This window comes from Phalacrocorax aristotelis, chromosome 2 (genome assembly GCF_949628215.1).
Source record: "Phalacrocorax aristotelis chromosome 2, bGulAri2.1, whole genome shotgun sequence".
NCBI lineage: Eukaryota > Metazoa > Chordata > Aves > Suliformes > Phalacrocoracidae > Phalacrocorax > Phalacrocorax aristotelis.
The window spans coordinates 29085968-29108398 of NC_134277.1; the positions used below are offsets into that span (position 1 = coordinate 29085968).

General features: G+C 39.4%; 1 protein-coding gene across 4 annotated transcripts in view; it reads right to left on the reverse strand.

Moving 5' to 3' along the window:
* Positions 1 to 4163: 4163 nt before the first annotated feature.
* Positions 4164 to 22431, reverse strand: part of ICA1 (islet cell autoantigen 1) — a 75702-nt gene continuing 57434 nt past the window's right edge. For 2 of the 4 annotated variants that reach the window (XM_075082918.1, XM_075082915.1), the window contains 6 exons: positions 20163 to 20212; positions 16480 to 16542; positions 16322 to 16363; positions 12151 to 12432; positions 6904 to 6999; positions 4164 to 5096 (listed from right to left, as the gene is read on the reverse strand). In XM_075082918.1, the coding sequence (XP_074939019.1) occupies positions 4975 to 5096; positions 6904 to 6999; positions 12151 to 12432; positions 16322 to 16363; positions 16480 to 16542; positions 20163 to 20212 (655 nt within the window). In that variant the 3' untranslated portion in view covers positions 4164 to 4974. The remainder of the gene's footprint in view (positions 5097 to 6903; positions 7000 to 12150; positions 12433 to 16321; positions 16364 to 16479; positions 16543 to 20162; positions 20213 to 22431) is intronic. The other 2 variants (XM_075082917.1, XM_075082916.1) reach the window with 1 other exon arrangement.

Here is a 22431-nt window from a genome sequence, read left to right on the forward strand (position 1 = left end):
GGGAAAAGTCTCTCTCAGTCTTTCTTATATGCCCCCTTTGCATATTGAAAGGCTGCAATAGGGTCTCGCCGGAGCCGTCACTTCTCCGGGCTGAACAACCGCAACGCGCTCAGCCTGCCTTCATAGCAGAGGTGTTCCAGCGCTCTGACCATTTTTGTGGCTCTCCTCTGGACCCACTCCAGCAGGTCTAACACGGTGGGCTCCTGTGCAGGCAAATACCTTGTGTAACTTAAAGGGAAGAGTACCCTGGTTTCTAATTAGTCAATGAGGGGAAAAGTCAATTTTATGCTTAGGGGAGCACTGTTAATGACCACCTGGTCTGATTGGCTGCAAAGCCAGTCTGCCTTGGAGCTGGAGGCCGGACACTTACCTAAGGCAAAACTTGCTGAACCTGCAGGGCCTGTTTGGCCATGGTACCCTTGTTTACTGTCACCTGAGCGTCCCCCTGTGTGTGCTTGGGCGGCATGGGGCTCACTAGCTCTGCGGCATGGCAGCCCAGCTGTGTGTACGAAGAACATGCCGAGTGAGGGCGGCAGCCCCCACAGTGGGAAGAGGCTCGTTTGTACCTCCTTTGGCAACATGGTGCGAGACTGTCGCCACGTTTCTGATTCTCAGCTGAGGCAAACCCTCTGCTGCTTGGCTGTTGGCAAGTCTAGTTGTTGCTCTGCTTCCTGCCTTCCCATATGGTGGCTTGTTTAAAAATAAGACATTTACAAGGAGCAGAAATTGTGAAAGTGGGTTACCCAGAGGGGGATTTACAGTAAACGCTAGATGAGGCAGGGTGCTTACGTTGCAGTGAGGGGTCAACTTCGGGTTCCTTACACACCCATAGTGATAAAAACCTAGAAATACACTGGGTCCCTGGCTGGCCATAGCTTACTGTGGCAGAAGTCCAACTCCTGCAACTATTCCTCACTGATGAAGTGAGCAAGAGTGGCCGCAGGCTGCCCAGCTCGCAGCACAGCAGGGCCTCCCTGTGCTGCCCAGCTCGTCCTTGCCAGCCTGCCCCAGTGCCTCCCTACAAGGCAGGGAGAAAGCAGATGGGTACTGGCCTGAGTGGGAGGAAGCAGCAACTGCATGCTGGGCAGAAGAGGAGGGGAGCTTGAAAAAGTGAGGAGGGACCCAACACTGGCAGCTGCACCTTCACCATGTCAATGTCTTGCTGCTACTCTGTGTAATTGTCTTTGAGAATCGCGCTGAGAAGACAGGACATTTCAGCTCTTCTTCCTCTACCCTGGGGCTATTTCGCCCCACATGCTCTCAACAACAAGCATGGACAGTACAACCATCATTCGTTCCAGTATCCCCTGGCACCTGCGGTGGGACACGATGGTAGATGGCAAATGGTAGTGGCAGAGACCCTGGGAAAACAGCATAATGCACAGCACCTGTGTGCTGTGTCCTCCTGTCAACCTCCAGCTCTCCTGAGCCTGGAGCAGTCAGGGCTTGTGGGCCTGCTGCTATTCCCACTTGGAGCAAAGCTGCTGCTGGTGCTGCTTCTTCCTGCACAGTCACCTTGCTGCTTAGGTGGTCCCATTTTTTTCTAGCATGTGCAGCCCCTAACTTTTGAAGGGTTTTAAACACCCCAAGGGTTTTAAACACCCCATTTAAAATGGGGTGTTGGGAGAAGGCAGGTGGCTGCTCGTGGCCAAGAGGCCCTGTTTCAAAGTACATCAACATTGTGCCCATGCAATGTTCTGGATATGGGAACAAGGTAAGTCATATTCTACTGTGCTGGAAGTAAATTCTGATCACTGAAGAAGGCCAGAAAAGTTACTTGAAAAAGTTAACTTGTCAGTTTTCTCCATGAGCTGTTCAATTCCCAAGGTGCCCACTCCAGTTCCCCTGAAGCAGCTGTTCTTAGATTTGTAGAAACCTTGACTCACCAAAATCAATTTCATCAACTTTAATAAAGTTCCTGATTAAGACAGTCAATTACCCCTATTTTCATCTGCCATAGGGGTTCTGCAGCTGTTTTTATTTTAAAACAATCCACTACTAAACTAGACTGCAACTGGAATAAGGCATATTAAACCAAGATGAATGCTATGTGTGTAGAACAATCAATCTGTAATTTCACCAGGATGATGAACTACCCTGTTGTCCCAACTACTGCTGAGCCTGTACGCACATCACACAAAATCCTCTCAGGATGGCACTGGGGCTTGGAGTTACTCTGCAGCCCAGGCTGCTGAGAAGTACATGCCATACACTTCATTAGGAGCAGGGAAGTATTGTTTGTAACTCTGTAATAAAGATTTTTGCCTGAAAAAAATGCCTATTTGCAAGCTGTTAGCTTTCTTGCTCTAGTTTTCAACTTCAATAAATGTTCATGATAATAATGCATTGTACAGAGGGATTTAAATTTCTTTTCTTTAAGCAAAATTAATTATATTTTAAATACCTCTGGCTCCTTTTTTCATTTGAAAGTGTCAAAAAAATTGCAGAGGCTTAAGTCTAAGAATTCAAAGCTAATGTTAATTTCAAACATTACATATTACAAAACTTTAATGCATAATATGAACTAATTGGTATTGCAGTTTGGGGGGGGGGGGGAGGGGGCAGGGAAACCCCTGCGGTCATGGTTTCTCTTGTGTAAAATGGATGACCATTCGATGCTTTTTCTACCTAAAAACATGATGAGGATTCAGAACATCTTTAGCTGGACTTGTGCAATGCCATTAATGGTCCCAATCACAACAGGAGTTGTGTTTTTTTTTTTTAAAGTCTAGAATCTGTGACCTAAAATACAAACATTTTTCTGAGTCTTAAAGAACAGTTAATTAGCTGTTTTGAAGTCAATACAGCCTCATCTTTGCTTTTAGCCTAAATGCTTCAGCTATTAAAAATGCTAGAGTGGATTGTCCACAAGTGTTTTAGCAATTATCAAGGCAAACATAATCCAGAGCAAGTTTAGCAACCACAGACTTGCTTCAAGCTGCAAGAATCTGTTTAATGATTTCAGTGTTAACCAAGCAGGGCTGAAAAGCAGCCTGCCTCTCCCTTGAGCTCCTAACATTTTTGGTATTGCAGAAGAAGAGGATTTGGGGCAAAAACCCTGTGTTACGAGTGCAAACTAGCACTCCTAAGTGTAAGCACACCTCAGCATAAACCTTAGGTAGGTCTCAGTCGATCCACCTCATAGATGCCCTATTTACTGCCAGAGACTGCAGCCCCAAGTCAGGAGTTCAGGCTCCCCCCTACTGCTCAAGATACACGTCTCAGAAAAGGTGGCTTATTGAGCAAGGAGCTGCCAGTACCAAACAGTAGGAAATACTGTGGACGGAATCAGGTTTTATCTTTAGAAACTTTTAGGCATCTGTATCAGCTTCCGTGACTTAATTACTGGCCTCAGTGCTGGGGATCTGTGTGGGCTGGGTACTGAGCAAAGAGAAGACCAGACCACCCTTTCCCATTATACATTAAAATATGCTGCTCAACAGCTGAAGAACTTATCTGGCAAAAACTGAAGTACCCTGAGACTTCCAGGCTGTGGGGTGGGATTTTGAACACTACAGTTTTGCACAGAGGTATTTAAAACTTGCTGAGGATTCAGTCAGATGAACTCCAGTCAGTCGAACCCCCATCCACTGATAGCACGTGGCTTTTTAGCTAGGAGGTATCAAATGCACATTAATGCTGCTCAGTGTGGCCATCAAACAATGTTCTGCTGCTATTCGAGAAGCAGCAGGTCAGTTCGGTTAACTTCTATATTTATATAGTTATTTTCTGATTTCTGGCACAGGTACTTAGTTGCCTAATAGATCATGAGGCAAGGATTAACTGAGCGTACAGTTAACTGGTAGTGAAAAAACTTCACCAATGTAAAAGGAAAATAAACCGAATTAAAAAAAGCCAAATACAATAAATTGGAAAGCAGGCCTTATACAGTACATAGAGCAAATATGCAGAACTTACGATCTTAAGCAGCTGCTGACACATCCTTTTTACCTTCCTTTGCTGTAAAAGGAGAGCGGGGAGGCAAAGGGACATGGCTTGAGTTCAATTTTTCTTACTGTCCTATTGCATTACTATTCAGAAACAGTGTGAGGTAACGGTATCAATTACCAGGTACTGTCTAAAAACCGGTCATATGTTTTATCTTCAGACGCTTGTTACATACCAATTCAACAGCACACCTGCATTCCAGTGGGAATAAAAGGTCTTTTTTGTCAAAATCATTTTATTAAAGAGTTAATGTCACAACAAGCGCAAAATAACACATGCTTCAGAAATAACTTGGATGAAAAATACTCCAAACAGAAGTATGAATATTTTGAAGGCATGATAATGCATCAGTTGCAAGAAACTTATGCAAACAGGTGCAAATTGTGTTGGTGCAATGGAGAAAAACCTCAGAAGAGAAGCCTCCTGGGCATGACTTCTGTTTATGTAGTGCAGTTTGTCTAATAAGTTAAAACAGAAAGGGCACAATTTCCATGGCTGCACAGAACCAAATGTATTTCTTCAGTAATTAGCCCCAGCACAGATTTTTCACTGTGAGTACCAACAAAACAAATTTAGTTGACATCTTAACGTAGCAGTAATATATATATTATATACATGATAGATGTTTGACTCATGCAGCCGCCTCAGTTACATGATATTTTATTATAATTTACTCAAGAAACATTATAAAAAAATAGGTTTGCAATTTGTATTTCACTCCAGTGTTAGCTCCGCATCACCTCAGGCAAAGACAGTGTTTCAGCAGATACTCTAATTTGGCAAGAAATCTGCCCTAATTCTTAACCTCATTTTTGTAAATCCACGTAGAAAATAAATGCGAACTCTTTATACAAAACAAGAGCAAATAACTGTACCTATATAAAAGGGGATTCATTCCCTTTAGTTTTATTATCATGGCACATACTTTATAGTTTCACAACAGCATACTAACTTTCATTTAGTTTTTTTTAAACCCCAAAATAGTGTTGATGAATGGAAGAATGTGAGTTACCATAGGCAGCTGACTCATGCATTAAGCAATTCATGTTCTTTATCGGTTTTCCCAACAGCATCAGGATTGGATAATGGGTCAAGGTCAGCAAAGAGACTGAACCAGGCAGTCAAGTCTTTAGGATTCTTTGTAGGTTCTGGAAAAAAAAAAAAACAAACGAAAACAAAAAGAAAAAAGAAAAGGGCAGACTTGTCAGCTATTTTAAAACAAAACTGACTGAATGTTTGACTGAGGTCAAACAAATGCCATGCTATTGTTTAATTTATTACCAAGGGCACTTCTGACAAGAAAATGAGTGACGGCATTTTAAAACACTACATTTAACAGAACATGGAACTTTAGTAAGAATGAATGTTTTACATCTGTCCGCCTCTGTATTTTATATGGCTCCTGCCATGATAAGTACAGGAACACTTTTTAATTAAAAATAGAAACAATCTCGCTCTGTCTAGCTTTGTTTCATGAAAGGTATTTTATTTGCGTGTGCACCTGCATGCCTGCAAAACAGTAACAGGAAAGTGAAGGCAAATTTTACTTTCAACCTCTCTTACAGGACTAAATTCTTTAGCCTAAATCCAGTTCATGTGACTGTTCTGTCTCCCCTGTGTGTGACCACACAAGGTCATTACTCATCCGGAATGAAGTTTTAATGGGAAGGTACTGGCTGGAGAGGGAAGGGGTATATTTGATAGCCAGTTCCAAGGACGGCTTCTAGTATTAGGGTGTATTTTTTGATGGATATAAAAAATATGTGAACCAGGAATACGTTCCAACAGCAGCTGGACTATTGCATCTACATGTGTATATTGATACACAGATTTCACAGAGGTCTCTACCTTCTCTTATTCCAGCAGGGCACATGTTCAGGTTAAAGCAGTGACAACTTTGGCTGCTCCAAAGATGGTATGTCACCACTTGTTTTGTTTGTTTGTGACCCTATGCTTAACATCTATTGTATTGATAGTGAAATAAAGATGTGCTCTTCCACTCAGAGAGATAATGTTGCATGAAAGCATTCCCTGTGACACAAGGAATTTATGGACAAAAATAGGCTCTGCATGGCATAACTTTCATCTTGGTGTCTGCAAGGTTGGAGTATCTGCCACTTTCATAAACACAGATCTTAAAGTAGCTGAGGGCTGTTCCTTTTTCTGGTGAAGGTACCGTGGCTGTGGTACCACACTCGTTTCCAAAACAGTTTCCAAAACACCTTAACCCTCTTGTTTTCTACTGAGCTGAAAAATGTCAGTCTTTTAATCCTGGGAGGCAGGGGAAGAAATACATGTCGCTCCTTTCTTCTGAACATCTTTGACATAGCTTCTGATCAAATGTGAATGCACAGAATGGGCTACAAACTGGCAAAAAGGATTTAACATATTTCTGGTTCACTTAGCCAGAAAAACCCAGTCAAAATCAGAGGGGGCTTTGTCTCAGTACATGGGAAGACTATGCACTCTTGGCTCATTTGCAAGAAGTGAATTAAGTTTCAAACAGATGATTACTGATATGATGTATGTTATCAACAAAATTTGCAGTTAGGGTTCTTCTGCCTTACCAGTAGCCTGTGTTTTACCCACAATGTCCTCCTAGAGCTTCAAAACACTGTTCAGCTTAGACAAAGTGCATGCAGATGCATGCACTGTGTGACTCAAAATTAAAGCAGCAAAAGAAACTGTGGTTTCAGCTCCCTCGTTATATAGTAAATTACTCTTTTGACATACTACTAGCACTGAAACTTACCAAAATTACACATACACACACATATCATATACATAATCAACACTGAAACAGAGTAATTCATCAGTGAGCACAAGATTCTTGACGTGTAACTACTACAAATATCGGTTTTGTTATGATAGATTAACTAAGGAGACTGGAACGATACAAAAGTCACAGCTAAAAAGGAAAAGCAAAGTAACTGAAAAAATACATGACTGTATCACCTTTCACGGGCGTCTTGTTAGCATTCACATTCAGGCTGTTTGGTTTCTGTGCTGGCTGTGGTATAGACGGTGGGCTCACACTGTTAGTTGCCCATCCTAGAATTCAATAATACAGAGGCATTAGCATGAAGAATTACTTTGTTAACTCTGACACCCCTTTGTCTGGCAACACAAAGCACACATCAGACAACGGAGCAGAATGTTATGTTTGTGGTTCTGGGCCTTCATATCTTTCCTCGTACACAAGAAATCAGCAGTCAGATGCTGCAGACAAGCAACGTCCTTGAGAAGAGAATATCTGCGCATCAGTTTCGTCATCTCCAGATTCAGGCAGCTGTACGCTTTTCAAACTTTTAACCTGGCTAAAAAAGTTTTTGATTTTTTTTTCCTAGTTTCTTTTACCCAATCACAGTTAACACTTGTTCACAGAAAGGCCACTACAGTAATCAAGTCAAGCATAGCTGTAGGGAGAAGAATATCACTTACATTTGGGTGAAAATATCACACATAAACACTTTTCCACCTTTCTTTACTTTTACAGTTCCAAAGACTTTCATTTCATCAGTTATTCCAGAAAAAAACATATTTAGAGACCCTAGTCTTTTTAAGTTCATTTTGAAATGATTAATTCTGGAAAAAAAGATTATTGCAAAACACTGAACAATCAAATTCAAGATGCATTACTTTGAGTTAACTTAAAACTAGGTTTTAATGGAGTATTTTTTTGTTCTTCATTTGAAAGGATCTTCTCAGCAGGGAGAGGGTAACTATGCAGGAAAAAGTAAAACTGGGTGTTCACAAATTTTTGTTCTTACATGCATATTCCATAGCCACAAAAGTGCAATGATAAATACAGTTAGTGAGGCCAGATGAGCTATGCTGGCAAAATGAACCAGGGGCAGTGTACCACGGAAACATATTGGGAAAAAAATGGAGCATTTTTGTCCCTGGCTTAAGATATTTAAATTCTTGTGCTTTATCACACCTAGAGGACTAGAGGTTGTATTTCTAATTTCAGTATCTCTTAAGTGTGGCCTGATCAATTATCCATCCATCTCAGGGATCTATATATCTAATTTCTGTAGTATCACAAACAGGATACTCCTCTGTGCACACAGCCAGCATTTCCTTAGTCAGTCTCTTTTTTCCTCAAATTCATGCTCTCAACATCCTTTTCTACTACTTGTCCTTCCTCCCCTTACTTTCTCCTCTTTTGAGATCCCTGTCCAGTATTGGTACCCAGTGTCCTGACAGTTACTGTAACAGCCACGTAAGTCACATAAAACCTTCCTCTCTCTAACAGATTATTCTCATCATTCTCTGATCTTACCTCGACCATAAAAGGTCTGAAGCCCAAGCTGTGTTATTAAAAGGAGGCAAGAAGAGTGTTTCTATAAAATCACATGAATTAGGAAGGAAATGTAAAGCCACAAACATCCTCTGTATCTCTAAGGAAACAAACCAAAAACTTCTCCAAAATCTGGATGCAGAGTGCTCACATGTATTTGTTCTAGGCAAAGGCTTATGAGCTAGGCTGTGCCCCCTGAAAATCCCTCAAATAAGCAAATTTGAATCATAAATAATGAAAAGTATGGCATTAGATTCAGAATGAACATACTTTCCCAGGCATTTTCTCTGCTTGTGTTACAAAAGAGGAGAATGGCAGAGGACTTTACACACAACTACAGAAAACTGTAACACTTTCATTTGTCTGGAGATGTATTGCGAGAAAGTGTTTTAATATGTCAATGGATGGCAATGGATAAATTGAGCAGCTTAAGCGAACAGGGCCAAATCCTAATTTCATAGAAATGAATGGGAGTGCTGCCCGGAAACTTCCTGTGCAAGTCCCCGTGACTTCAGTGAGATCAGGAGTTGGCTCCCCAAGACCTCACTGGTGTTCGTTTACAGTGATGTGACTGGCAGACCACAGAGCGAAACACCGCAGACTAGTTAACTCCTTTGGAGCCCTCCTTTTGAGTCTCTGGACTAAGGCTTGATAAGTAACATGCCTGTGAGAAATGCCATGGAGTGGTTCTCTGTTCATTGAAACAGGTAGCTCAAGTACCACTCAAAAACCAAAAAGAACCTAACAACAACAACATCATCATCCAACCAAAAATGCTCCACGAAACGTGTCATCCTTTCGTAATGAACTTATGCATCCATAAAGGATGCATGGGAAAGGATGACACAGAATTTTTATTACATACTTTCATGAGTTATGTTTTTAGTGTCCACTCACAGTGAGCTACAGAGAACAACTTTGCCTTTCAAAAACAAACTGCAGCCTATTAATTTGAAAGGAGTTGTTGGCCCTAAGCCTGTTCTGGTTTGCCTGTTCACAGGATGGCTTCATTACGTGAATAGACAAAAGATTATCGCCGAGACAGCAAGGAAACCAAACAGCTTATTTTCAGCTAGCATCCTCACAAATGTAACCACAATTAAATGTAGAAATGGAAACGGCAAGCTGCACGTTTTCTTACCAACTAGAATATATGCACATGTAGGTGAGATAAAGAGGAGCCCTTAGTGCTATGAGTAAGTAAGTAAATGAGCCATAAACATGATGAAGGAGAAAGCCAATGCTCTCTGTGAAAAAGTGTAAAGGCAACCAAACTACAAAGCTGGATCTGGAGAGGATCTAAAAGATTTGCTGGGAGCATGCTGTGCTTCTAATGTATATATATAAAAAATATATACATATACACACACACACACTTATATATATATTTTAAACCAGCACCTGGTAGTCCCGTAGCAATTCAAAGTCCCCTTGTGCTAGATTCTGCCTATAAATACAGCCAGAGAAAACCCCGAGCTGGGAATTCCTGACCATAGCAGTTTATAACCTGCATAGCATTGTGCCTGTTTTACAGATTAAGATCTGAGGCAGAAAGAAAACAAAGCCCCAAAGATTTATGAGTGTGCTTAACATAAAATAAGTAAGTAATCCCACTGAAGTTAATAGAAAAGTTAATGTGCTTAAAGTTAAGCATGTGAGTTTTAAGAATCTTTATGGTCTTAAGGCCAAATTCACACAGGAAGTATGCAACACCGAGGCTCCAGTGTAGCACCTCTTACTGAATAATTATGAAGCTATCCTACCAATTAGGGGAAAAAGAAAGCGTAGGATATGTATCACAAGTCCTCAGTAAAAATATCCATGATTCATTTATTCTAATATTTTCAACTTGTATGTTTAGATATGTTTATACTGCAGTTAGTATTTGAAAAAAAAACCAAACAGTCTCAGTTTCCAAATTCATTGACAAGGCCAAATCATGAAAGAAGTGCTGTGAAATGAAATGCAGGTTAAGATTAAAGTTGAGATTTCACAAGATATAAAATGGACAGAATTCCACCTTCTGTTAAAAAATAAGAAACAAAAAGCTTAATAAGAAAAATAGACTATGAAAGTTAGTTTATATAATGCATTTTACTTGGCAACTAGAGTCAGCTGGGAACATGCTGATTATCAGATACAATCATTCGACTGATTAGCTGTGACTTTTCAAATGTCAGTAGATCAATTACTATGATCTTCTGTCAAAACCTTGGAAATTGATTTGAAAACATAAACATATTCTATTATTTCAACACATACTTTTTCTTATTCAAAAAGATTTTGGGATACCATGTCAACTGGAATGAATTTTCCATTTCTAGTGTTCCCTGAATGCAACATTTCTGATTCTGAAGTGCTAACGGCGCAGCCAATGCCTGTGTCTTGTGTAAATGAGAGCGATAACCTCAGAAAGGATACCCAGCCCTGTTTGCCATTTACACCTCAAAAATATTTTTTCCTCCAAAAACACATTTACATTTAAAAACATGTAAAAACTCTGAGGGAAAATATCAATCCCATAATATTTCTGTTGCTATTTTCAGCAATTTGTTTAAATTTGTTTATGTCTCTGTATCAATAAATATGGTTTTCTTTGTTCCTTTTTCCCCTTTAAATAGATATCACGTCTGCTTCTGGTCACAAACTGTTTGATTTGACAATGCAATGACTAAACCTCATGATTTTTTTAGCTCATATTTTATGAGGTCAGATCCTACACTCTTCCAGTCCCTCTTCACTCTATTGATCATACCCATATATGCATGCACCTCATCATAAAAATACATCCAAAACTGTGCATCATTGCAAATGCCACTCGCCCAGTTTAATCTAAGCATTGAAGTCAGCAAACCCAAATATCTTGCTTTAGGGGTGGTGGTGATAACTGTATTAATTATAAGGTAAATTTGACTTTCTTATTCTTGCCAAAACGCCACAGGTCATTTTACATGATGTATGATTGTACCAGGTGCATGGGTTCCAACAAGTAGTCTTCAGGATGGAATCAGTCTGCTAGTCTTTCCTACATCACTCTTTCTCAAATGAGATTTAAATGACTTGGGACAGAGCCAAAAAGGCAAGCTCCTCCCCCAGCCTGCAAAGCCCTAGAAGAAATCTAGCTGGACTGTGGGGAGGATGAAGGTAGTTGCTGTTGGCTGGTTATCACCAGCCTGCCTTCCTCCCTCCCTTCCTCAAAGCCAAAGCAGCAGCAAGAAAGCTCTGCCCTAGTTCCCCTCTTTCCTTTCTTTTCCCCCCAGCAGCAGCTTGGAAAACCCAAGAAAGCGAACTGCAAAGAAGAAAGGGGAAAGAAAGAGTTGCATCAGTAGATAACCTGCCTACAAGAGGAATCCACCTGTATTGTTGCTAGGGTGAGACAACCCATTCTACCTTACCCATAACCCTACAAGCAACAGTAAGGGAGGATTGGAAAAAACCCAAGAAAATTAATGAATGCAATAGATTTTCACTAAGTTGTTTAAAAATAGTATTATCAGACAAAATACAGTAATAATTTTTGGTTCTTTGGCCCCTTAACAGAGGCAACAGTTGTGATTTAAGCAGTAAAAGCCACTCAAATAGGTTTTCTGTTACAAAAAAAAAAAAAAAAAAGAAGTGTCTCGAAAGGCCTACAGAACATTTCAGGAAGCTCAGTGAAAATATTCAAGACAGTAATTTTTACTTCAGGTTTTAGGGTACTTCATCCACAAACACTGAATAAGCGGGGCTAGAAAAACAAATATGCTACTCACATGCTTTTCTCCAGGCCACACTCTGCTTTAACTTCAGGGTTTCTGCAGCTACGGCACAACATAAGCTGTCACCACACTTCTACATAGCAGAAAACCATGCTCTAAAACCTAAAACCAAAACGCTAACAGAACAAGATGAGCTCTCACCATGTAAAGATGACTGCAAGTCATTCATGTTTTGGTCTAAGAGCTGTGAGGGCAAGAAGCCTGATGGTGTTGGTGCCACAGATGATGAAGTGTTCTCCACATCTCCAGCTGAAGAGTTCATGGTGAGATCAGCAAGTGCAACCTGTCCAAAAACAGCTGTCCACTCTTTGCTGAATTCCCCCTCGTCCAGGGAGGAAGCGTTGAGGATCTCATTCAGTAATACCATGTCATCCTTATCACCAGTTTCTGACTCCAAGGACCTCACAAACTGATCCTTTGAAGCTGTCTCAGAACAAGAGAGTCAAGATAAATAATTTTTTAGACAAAGAAAAGAAGGAACCTTTTTAGAACAACCAATCTAGCTTTTGTATGTTAAGTGAGATGGAATATTTTTGTGTGAATGTTTGCTGTTTTCTCTTTTAAATGCAATTCTCTTGGACATCTGCGCTTGTAGCTTATGCAACAAGTAATTCCTTGGTTATCTAGATAACCTCACTGCTGTTAAGACTCATTTCTTATTAAAAGCAATAAGTATGCTTAAAAATCTATTAAACACCATACCAAAATCATTACATAGTCTATTATTTAAAACATTGGAGAAGACTACTTTTATCTTGCTTTTTGAAGCATTGTCTAAAACTGTCAAAAAAATCAGATTTTTATAAATTGAAAATAAATAAGAGGCATTATTCTAGAATTCTGTGAGAACATACTTAAGATGACCTTTATGACCTTCTGACCAATGCTTGAATTATTGGGGCATTTTCCCATGAGAACAGGTAACTCTATGAGATTTCTACACTGTTCAATGCTGTAGTAACTTTTTTCCCCTCCCTTAGGCTGTTGAGAAAGAACTGGGGCCACTTTCCTTCTGATTCCTCTGGCTAGTTTTGCTAGCACCAGAACTGCAACTGAAGAAGCTCTTAGATCACTGGAGCCATTACTCCTTAAAAAAACATTTTTTCCTATTTCAGAAATGTTAAAGAGTTATATAAAATACATGAAGCTTGTAACCAGAAATGTAATCCTTTTCTCTACCTTACAAAATATTTGGAGTAAAAGAACTGTCAAGGAACCCCCAGTGTTTTTTTACTTGGAAACATTTAGAGCTCCACTGTGGGAGTACGCAGAGGACAAAAATGGTGGTTAACAACATTGATAAGGTTATGTTACTGAAACCCAGATCAGTTTATCTTAATTACGCTCATTTCAAACTTGTGGTAAGGCAAAGAAGCAACTTCAGTTTTCCACAGTTTGGATAGATCAGCTGGGCTTTGCAAGTTGTACCCAACTTGCAAAGATGTTTTTAAACCTTTTGGGTAGGGATAAAAGACTGGTAGTAGCAAAATGGTTGCAACAGGCAATTTTATTTAAATGCAATGGCTTTCTCAGGAAAGTTCCTTTCCGATAGCTGTAATAATTTATAATGAAATGGCTGAAGTTGAGTCAGAGGAGAAAAAAAAAAAAGCGCAAAACTGTGTTTTAAAATAGGCTGATGAGTCAGCATACACACCTACGTACTAAGAAACAAATAAACCAACACATAATAAAAGGATTTTTTATTCATTACTGAAGTCAGCTCTGAGATTCAGCTCCTTTCTAATTTACAGTTTTATATACCTCTGTACTCCCTGACATGGCCCAAAAGTTAGAAATAGAAATATTACAAACACGTCAATTCTCCTGATGTTCCTACTAGACTATGACTAAAAGACCATAGAAAACAATTTGTTCTCACGAACTTTCAGGCTGCTTTCCCATCTTCAGATAACCAGCAAAGAACATTAACATTGTCCAACCACCTACAATTCCCCGCCTCCCCTGCTATTCAGCAGGTGAGGCAGAGGGGTAAATCCTTCTGTAGGGGAAAGACACTTGCAATTTCAAAGGCACTTATGAACTCTGATCTCTATGTGGCATCACCATCTCAAAGCTGCTTTCAGGAGGTCCCTTCGTGAACTTGGAAGGCTTACAGGGGGAGATGCAAAGAGAGCATCATTACTAACAGATCTGCCGAGGCATACCGCCAACACGGCACATAACCACAAATGAGATTTACTATAATGGAACGAAGGCTTTGCAGCAACGCAGCTCAGAGCAAAGCTCTGTTTCATCTGGGTATCCCACTGCGGTAGTCCCATTTTTTACTGGGGGAGAAAGTACAACAGAGGGCTGTACATCTGAAGAGCAGTTAGGTCTTGCTGTAGTGTGTACGACCATCAGATATCTGAGGAGTGACACATTTCTTGTCTCAGCAGTCTTTCTGATCATCCTGTGGGGATGATGCACCCAGGGCAGGGGAGCACAGGGTGGTGCTTATGCTCAGCCTGCCTCGAGTAAGCACCAGTAAGTTCTACTCTTGTTTGCAATAAAGGTTATCTTGAAATCAGTCTTGCTTATCAAGACATTACTTATGTGGTATCGCTGCTAGATTACTAGAATGATATGGACTTTCTCACCTCACCCGTAAATCTTCTATTACTTCTCTTCCTGTTTCTCTGTTTTCACTGCCCGTTTTCACAGTCAAAATCCCTTTTTTATCAGCACATGCTGCCCCTAACCTTATAATTGTCCATTAAAAAAACCCTTAAACTCCCAATAAAACACTGAAAAAACAATGTCACTATATTCTTTTTTGTAGTTGTTTGAACAAGCCTCTAGCAATGCTCATATTCCTTTGCAAACATCCTTGTTTTGCTGCTAAAAAAAATTAAATGAGAAGAGAAATTAAAATATTTACAATGATACAGGATTGGAAACACAGGATAAAGACTTCCTTCTGAACACACACAAAAGCACACCTTTAACTGTACTGCTGCACTTAATACAATAGTCATTAGCCTAAAGCTAGCTAGTGTGTAAGGTTACGGTAAATGGCTGATATTGTAGCATTAACATAACCCTCCTTATCCGACGTAGCCACGCCACAACTGCTTTCATATTAATTTAACTACTTGACTGAAGAAAAAAAATACAGCCTTCTAACTGGCATAGCTAAACTTGTATGACCAATAATTGTATGCATTATCTGTATCTCCACTAAGAATATCCAGCAAGGAATGGAACTGAGTAAGAGGAAAACCAGAAGAAAAAAGGCCACTACTGGACATGCACTGACCTTTTTTATTAACCACAGAAAAGAAGTCATCGCTACCTTACCTGTCCACAGATTAGGGCTGCCTTCTGCGCAGGCAGCTGAGGAACTTTCCCTGTTTCTGTCTTCATGGGTGATTCCCCACATGGGTAATTTCCCCACAGTGCAAGAGACTGCCCGTGGCAACTACAAAGTTGAGGTGTTTGCAAATGCTCTCTTCCTTACCTACCATGAAGACAGTGCCTTAAATACCCCAAATTACACTCTCTGTCTATCTGACTAAACCACACAAAGGGATTTTTTTTCTTTGCTTCTTTACTTGTTTTTGAGTTGCCACAGTTTTTGTTGTTGTTGAAGTTTTTTTTACTCATTCTGCTGAGAGATATGAGCGAAAAGCAAATGAGAAATTATAGGCAATACTCTTACTGCATATGAAAACACAATATAAAACTTTTAGCCAGATCTTTCATATGTTACATGGTAAAACAGTACCCTTTGGAAAAAACCAGCACATTCCCTTGAGCTGCCACTGATCTACCAAAGCATAAGAGTAGCCTGGAATGAAAGATTGCTTTCTCATGTGTGTATGAGAACAGCACAGCAGAGTTAATTAACTATCTGGCTGAAACAAGTCACCAGTTCTTATACAGTTTTAAGAGACCTAAATCATCTGTTTCTGATACGTATATTTCTGATATAATACCTTGGGGTTACTAGTGTATTGCCAAGGGTTGTGACACAGCAACTAAAGAACCAAAAACAAAAGTTTGTGAAATGTTATAGGAGGGGTAAGGTTTTCAGTGGGACAAATAAAACGTAGTCCAGTATACCTAACCTTGAATCACCTGTTACAACGTGTTTTATTCCCAGTAAGGTTTACTTCACATTACAACATCAGGAATAATGCCTCTGTGTGTATATGAAGTTGAGTTTCCTTTAACAGTAGTGAAATACTGCAGCTGAATAATTTCATTCAACCTTTCAGATTATGAAAACAATTAAGATCTAAGGTTAAAATTATACTTGATGCCTGTAATTGAAAAGCAGATGAAACAGATGTGCACAAATGTTTCATACCATTTTCTTCAGGTTGCAGGTCTAACAAGTCATCTATGGCACCTAAGAGAGGAAAAAAATAAAAAAGAAAGAAAAATTAAAAGTAACAAAGGAATATGTGCAGTACACCGACAATCAGTATGTATATATCTAAAGGCAGTTTTCTTAAGTCTCTTCACCTGAGTTCTGTTTGTGGTTACAATTTCCTTGTAACGTGGGTATGACATCCTTGCAATCGTCAGCTGTAATCAAGATCCATAAACATGTCAAATTGCACTTGGCATAAGACCATGCTTATAAACAATGTCACTGTCAGATCAACATGCAACTGTTGTTGGCATTCATGTTTAAAATGAACCTGGTCACAATGGATGGAAGACCCAAGCTATAAGCATTTCTAAGAAGTGAAGAAAATTTCTGAATAATAACCTGTGTGGGGATCTTCCTTTGAATCTCTGCCTGCCACACTAGCCCATCTCCAGGCTGAGTGCACCCAACTGAGGCAACTGCAAGAACCAGACTGGTTTCTGCTGTCCTTCAGAAGCAGAGGCACTTGTTTTAGAAGCTTGCACTTACACAGGCCAGGAGGCAGCACAAAAATGCCCAGAACCTCAGCACTCCCTAAATTGCCTTCCTTGACAATATGTTCTTCCTCATGACAGCAATTCTGGAATAGGGAAAGGAATCCTCCCCCGAAGTACCCCAGGTCAGGATATAAATAATGGCACCTCTTCTCCTGCAGGAAAATAAATGGGCTAAGACCAACAGGAGGGACAATGTATAGCTGAAGGTTATCACAAGTGAAAAAGAGCCACCATGCCCCAACTTTATCTACATTAAGGTCTGAGCAAGTTTCTTAGATTAGACATGGAGTCAAAATAATCATCTAGATTCTGTCTATCAGTGATGAAAGACACCTCTCTCAGATGATTAATCCCATTTAAGATATGTAGAAGAACAGGAGGGATGAGTTACCTGCTGAACATGCTTTTCTCTCCCCATTAACTGTTGAGGACAAGTAATTCTGTAGCTCTAAAGGCAAATGAAGGGGTCGGTCACAGTATTGCCACAACTGGAAAGCAGATCTGCTGGAAGCCTCAAATTTGAGGCTGGAAAGGAGAAATAAAATTCTCTATAGGGGAATAAAAATTGAATGCCAAACCCTTTCAAGAGAAACTTCAAGGTGAGTTCAGAACGAAAAGAAACAGAAGAGCTTGCTGTTTGAATCATATTATTTTAAACAGACTTTGCTAGGAAAATGACAGAAATGTGCTACCAGAACTAGAATCAGCTGACCATTTAAAGACCCATGATCACATCTGATTACACTTTATGTAGGTATAGATAGGAAAGGCATAAACACACATGGGCAAATACACATGATGCTTCCATAAAAGGACAATGCACAAAGCTAAAGGGGAAAACCCCAACCCTAAAGTAACTGGCAGAAGGGGAAACAAAAATCAGAAAGAGAAGTTCATGAAAGGTGGGATACGGATGGCCACAATTCTGTAATAAAAAAAAGTACAACTGTTGCTGAAAGCCTGCCTTAGTTCAATGGTAAACATGATGGAGCCAATCTTAAAAATATCCATAGTATATTAAGGGAAAATGCATAAAAAAAGATTAAAAAATGGAAGTTATGAAGTAGAAGCAGTTGATGAGGAAAACTAAGAAGAAACACAGCTCCATCACTAGTAGCACTATATCTGTATTGCTTTAGTACGTACAGAGTACTTTAAGAAAAAAAAAAAAATCTTAGCAATGGCACAGACCCACTAATGTATGGAGATGGAAAAAATTTAGCAGAGCAGGCAGAAGTATTCAAAAATACTTCAGTTCTTTTTAGGGGTGATGGAGAGAGACAGATCAAGGTATTTATATTATGGACGATGGTGAAATATTTTACAGCCAATAAGTAACTGAGATTCTAGAAAACATCTGCTAAGAACATATAAATCAGCTTTTATATCCAAGGATATTACAATATCTCACCAAAAAGATATCTGATCTAATTAATTGCAAAATGGGTGAAACTTCAAAACACTGGAAAAGTCCTAATATTGTGTCATTATTACAAAAAACACCCGAACAACAACAATAATTAACAGGGTGACTCAAGTAATTGTAGGTAACTATGGGCTGGTAGCTCGCCATTACTCCTCGGCAAAACATTTACTGAATCCCATTCAGTACGGGATTCAGCAGAAGAATATGAGCGTAGTAAATGCTCCTATAATAAAAGGTGGTTTTATGGAAAGCAGACCTAGTTAAAAAACCCCAACTAATTTCATTCTTTGATAAAACTGTGAGCTTTCTTTGGTAAAGATATTTGTTTAGAAACAACTTGACTTTACACTGCATAGCCTTCCAGCCAAAAAGTTAGCACCGCATAATATCTATAATGAACATATTGAACGGATTAGGGACATGACAACTAACAGATGTCAAAAACCAATTGTTAGGAGAAATACTTGTAAAGCAGAAGTGTTTCTAGTTTAGATCTGCAAGGTTTAGTGTTATATCCATCGCTATTCAATGGCTTTAGCAGTCATCTGGAAGTAAACACAAAATCACCCTTGAAAAAAAATGTGCAGACAACTAACAGGCTATTAGAGGTGGTCATTCAGGCCAGTCATTCAGTTTCTGTAGTTAGAGCTGGGAGAATTTAATACCACTAAGTCATAAGTTTTATCTCTAGGAATAAGGAATATAAGCCATGCTGCCGAAAGGAAGAATGAGTCCTGGAAAGCTGTGGCCAAAAGGAACCGAGTCTTGATAAACAACAAATTCAGATATGAGCTTCTCACTTGGTGCTGTAGCAAAATGAGCTATCTTTCTGGGATATAGAAACAAACACGTGATTTTACCTTCTAGAAACGTGACAGGAGAGACCAACATCAGATATGTCTTGTCCAGTTATATATTTCACATTTTAAAAGGGATGATGGGAAGTGGAATGTAAACAAAAGCTTAAAACGTAAAGGACTACAGAAGACATCTTCAAGACATCAGTCTGGGTAGTCTATTGAAATGAAGATGTGAGAGGTGTCTTGATTTTAACGTAGTACCGTTTAAGTACCTTCATGGAGGATAAAAGACTACATATTACAGTGATTCTCCACTGATTCAGTAGGAAAAGGTGTACTATAAGCCATGGCACTGCTTAGGCTGGAAGGACCTCTGGGGGTTATCTTGTCCAATCCCCTTGTCAGAGTAGAGCCAGCTATGAAGTTAGATTAGTTTTCTCAGGGACATGTCCTGTCAAGTCTTGAAGATCTCCAGGAATGAAGATTCCACAGCCCCTCTGGGCACTTCTTCCAGCACTTCGCCACCCTCACCATGAGCACTTTCTTTCCTCGCAGGTAATCAGAATTTCCCTTCTTGTCACTCGTGCCCGCTGCCTCCCATTCTTCCAGTGTGAGCTTGCCTGTGTCACTGGGTAATAACCACCCACCAGGTCATTGGCAGTGGCTGAGTATGGCTTTGCCTAGCTTTTAGGCAGAAGTTCCACTGAGTTCATCAAGTTTTTAGTAGAGTACATGCTTAATCACTGGAATAAACCTAGCAAAGCTAACTGGCACACTTTCCTTGTCTCAGTGCCTACTAATCTGCAGAACCTTCCCAATATAAGAATCATGCTTTGGAAGGCAAGCTATCTGACCTATCTGAGAGTCATTTAATAAAATGCAGCGGCATGTAATAATATAAGAGACTAGGTTTAACAGATCTTCCTAGCCTTAAGTTTTATGCATTTGCAGGGATTTGCGGGGTGAAGTTCAACATATATGAAATAAATCAAAATTTAAAAACCCCATGTATTACGGCATGATTTAAGTTATGATAAGATGAAATAAAATACCTGAATAGTTTGATTCCTTGGTATGGCTCTCCTCATCTAATGAAATCAACCTTAATTTGAAAGAATAAGAAAACAATTGAGGAAATAATTATAAGGCTATAGAATAATAATACATTTTTTTTTCGTTTTGGTCACATCATTACAGAATCATATAAATAACAAATAAACAGTAATTCAGATGGACTCTTGCATTTGCTGTATATGCTGGTCTGTTGTTAACTTTTATTGCTTCATTGGCAGAAGTCTGTTGAAAACAAAAATCAGATTGAAGACCAACTATTACAACCTACCACCCTTCCATTTTTAATCTAACTAAATCTCTGTAATGAAAAGTACATTCTATTCTGCTTTTCCAGATTTGGTCTTTATAACTATCATGAAGGAGGTACAACTGTTCCAAAAACCAAACCAAACCAAACCAACCAAAAAACCCCCAACCCCAAACAAACTTCTCTTTTTAATAGCAACTAACTAAAAATCAAGTCAGGCGTCATGTCCCATGTCAGCAGATTTAAAAAAAAAAAAACAAACAAAAAAACACACCAAATCAGCAGTGATAATGAAAAATCTCTTGACAGAAGAAAAAGCTGTGATTTACATGCAATGCTTATACAAAGGTCATCTCTCCAATGAAGACTATATACTTTCTATCTGTTACTATTTTGTGTAAAGCTGTTCAACCAGTAGGGAATGAAGCAGCCACAAGGCCGATGTGGTGATGACAAGGACTGTGTATTCACATTCCTCCTCTCCTCTAGTGATAGGACAGGAGGAGCCACATCCCCTGCTCTTGGGGATAGCCTTGTGGGGAGCAGAGGAAAGTTAAATTCAGGCCAAATTCTAGTACAATGAACGTTTACTGTGAATGGAAAGTTCATGAGAATTTTTAAAGCTTCATTTTGTGTAATTCTTCTAGAATCTTAGATGTTTACCCAACCCAAGGCCCTGGCAAAGGTGAGATGGGGTCCCCTCTCTCCCCACCAGCCCTCCCCAAGGGCAGGGGCAGCTTTGAAAAATAAAACAGGGAAAAATGGTTTTGTACAAAGGGGTAAATAAAGCAGGATTGTGTAAAGGAAAAATATTTATGGTTTGTTTTAGACAGCAAAATTTTGACATATTGTTTCCCCTCAGTTTTATGACAGAAAAGGAAAAAAGATCATCCATAAATAAAAAAAAGCACAGCCATGACAAGGCATATGATGCATTTGCTGGTAGGTGCCAATACACACATCTTGCATAAATCATTAATTCATTCTAGAATTTTATATTCAACATTGAGGAAAACAATTGTTTATGAAATTCTTTATTATTGTCGCATGAGAAGCAGCAGATTCAAGGAACTGCTGTGGAAACCATCACGTGCCAAATGGTACTTGGCCAAGTCCTTTCTAATCTGAATAGCACCAAACCTGACCCATTTATAAATTGATTTTGGTCAGTGGTTCCGAATCTAAAGAAGTAAAAGGACTGGAAAACTGAACTCTTTAAAAAACCCTTATTATAAATAGCTGAGCAAAATCCACTAATTATCAGTCAAGCTGTTCTCTGCTTTTTGACAGCTGATCCTTTGCTGGGTGCTTCATTTAATCAGGAACAGCCAAAACAACAGGTGGCAGCAGGATTATATCAATGTTGCATCTCCTCGCAACTGAATCCTGATGGTCCCGTAGGGGAGGGATCGCATCTCGCTCTCCTGTTCTCCTCTCCCCATAGCAGCCCATTCATAAGACTCTCTCACCTCAGAGCTACAGGTAACTCAAACCTTGATAGCATCAGCTCACTTAGATGTACTTTTTACTAAGTACCTATTGCTTCATTGGATTACTAACTGATGCTGTATACATTACAAAAACTAATCGCTGCTCAAAGCAATCAGGAATCCATATCCTATTCCTAGGTGAAAGGAGATGCTGCTGCAGGGAGAAATACAATGCTCATGTATCTTCTCCCATGTGTAGCTGTTTAGCATTTCTTTTACTGAAGAAAAATGAAGCAAAAGCTGAAAAACAAAGAGAAGGCTAGGAAAGATGAAACACATATAAAGGTTTAATGGGTCTTCTTAAAGCTCTTAATTTCACCATAAAGTTTATTAGTTTTCAACTACACATTACAGCATTTCAGGAATTCTTGTATTAACCTGACTGTTAGCTAGTGTGATCAGACTAGCTGTGTCTATATTTCCATTTAAAAATGTTTGGTGACTTTAGCAACCAGAAAGCAGATTACAGACAAAAATACTTATTATTTTAATATATAGGCCATGCGACTT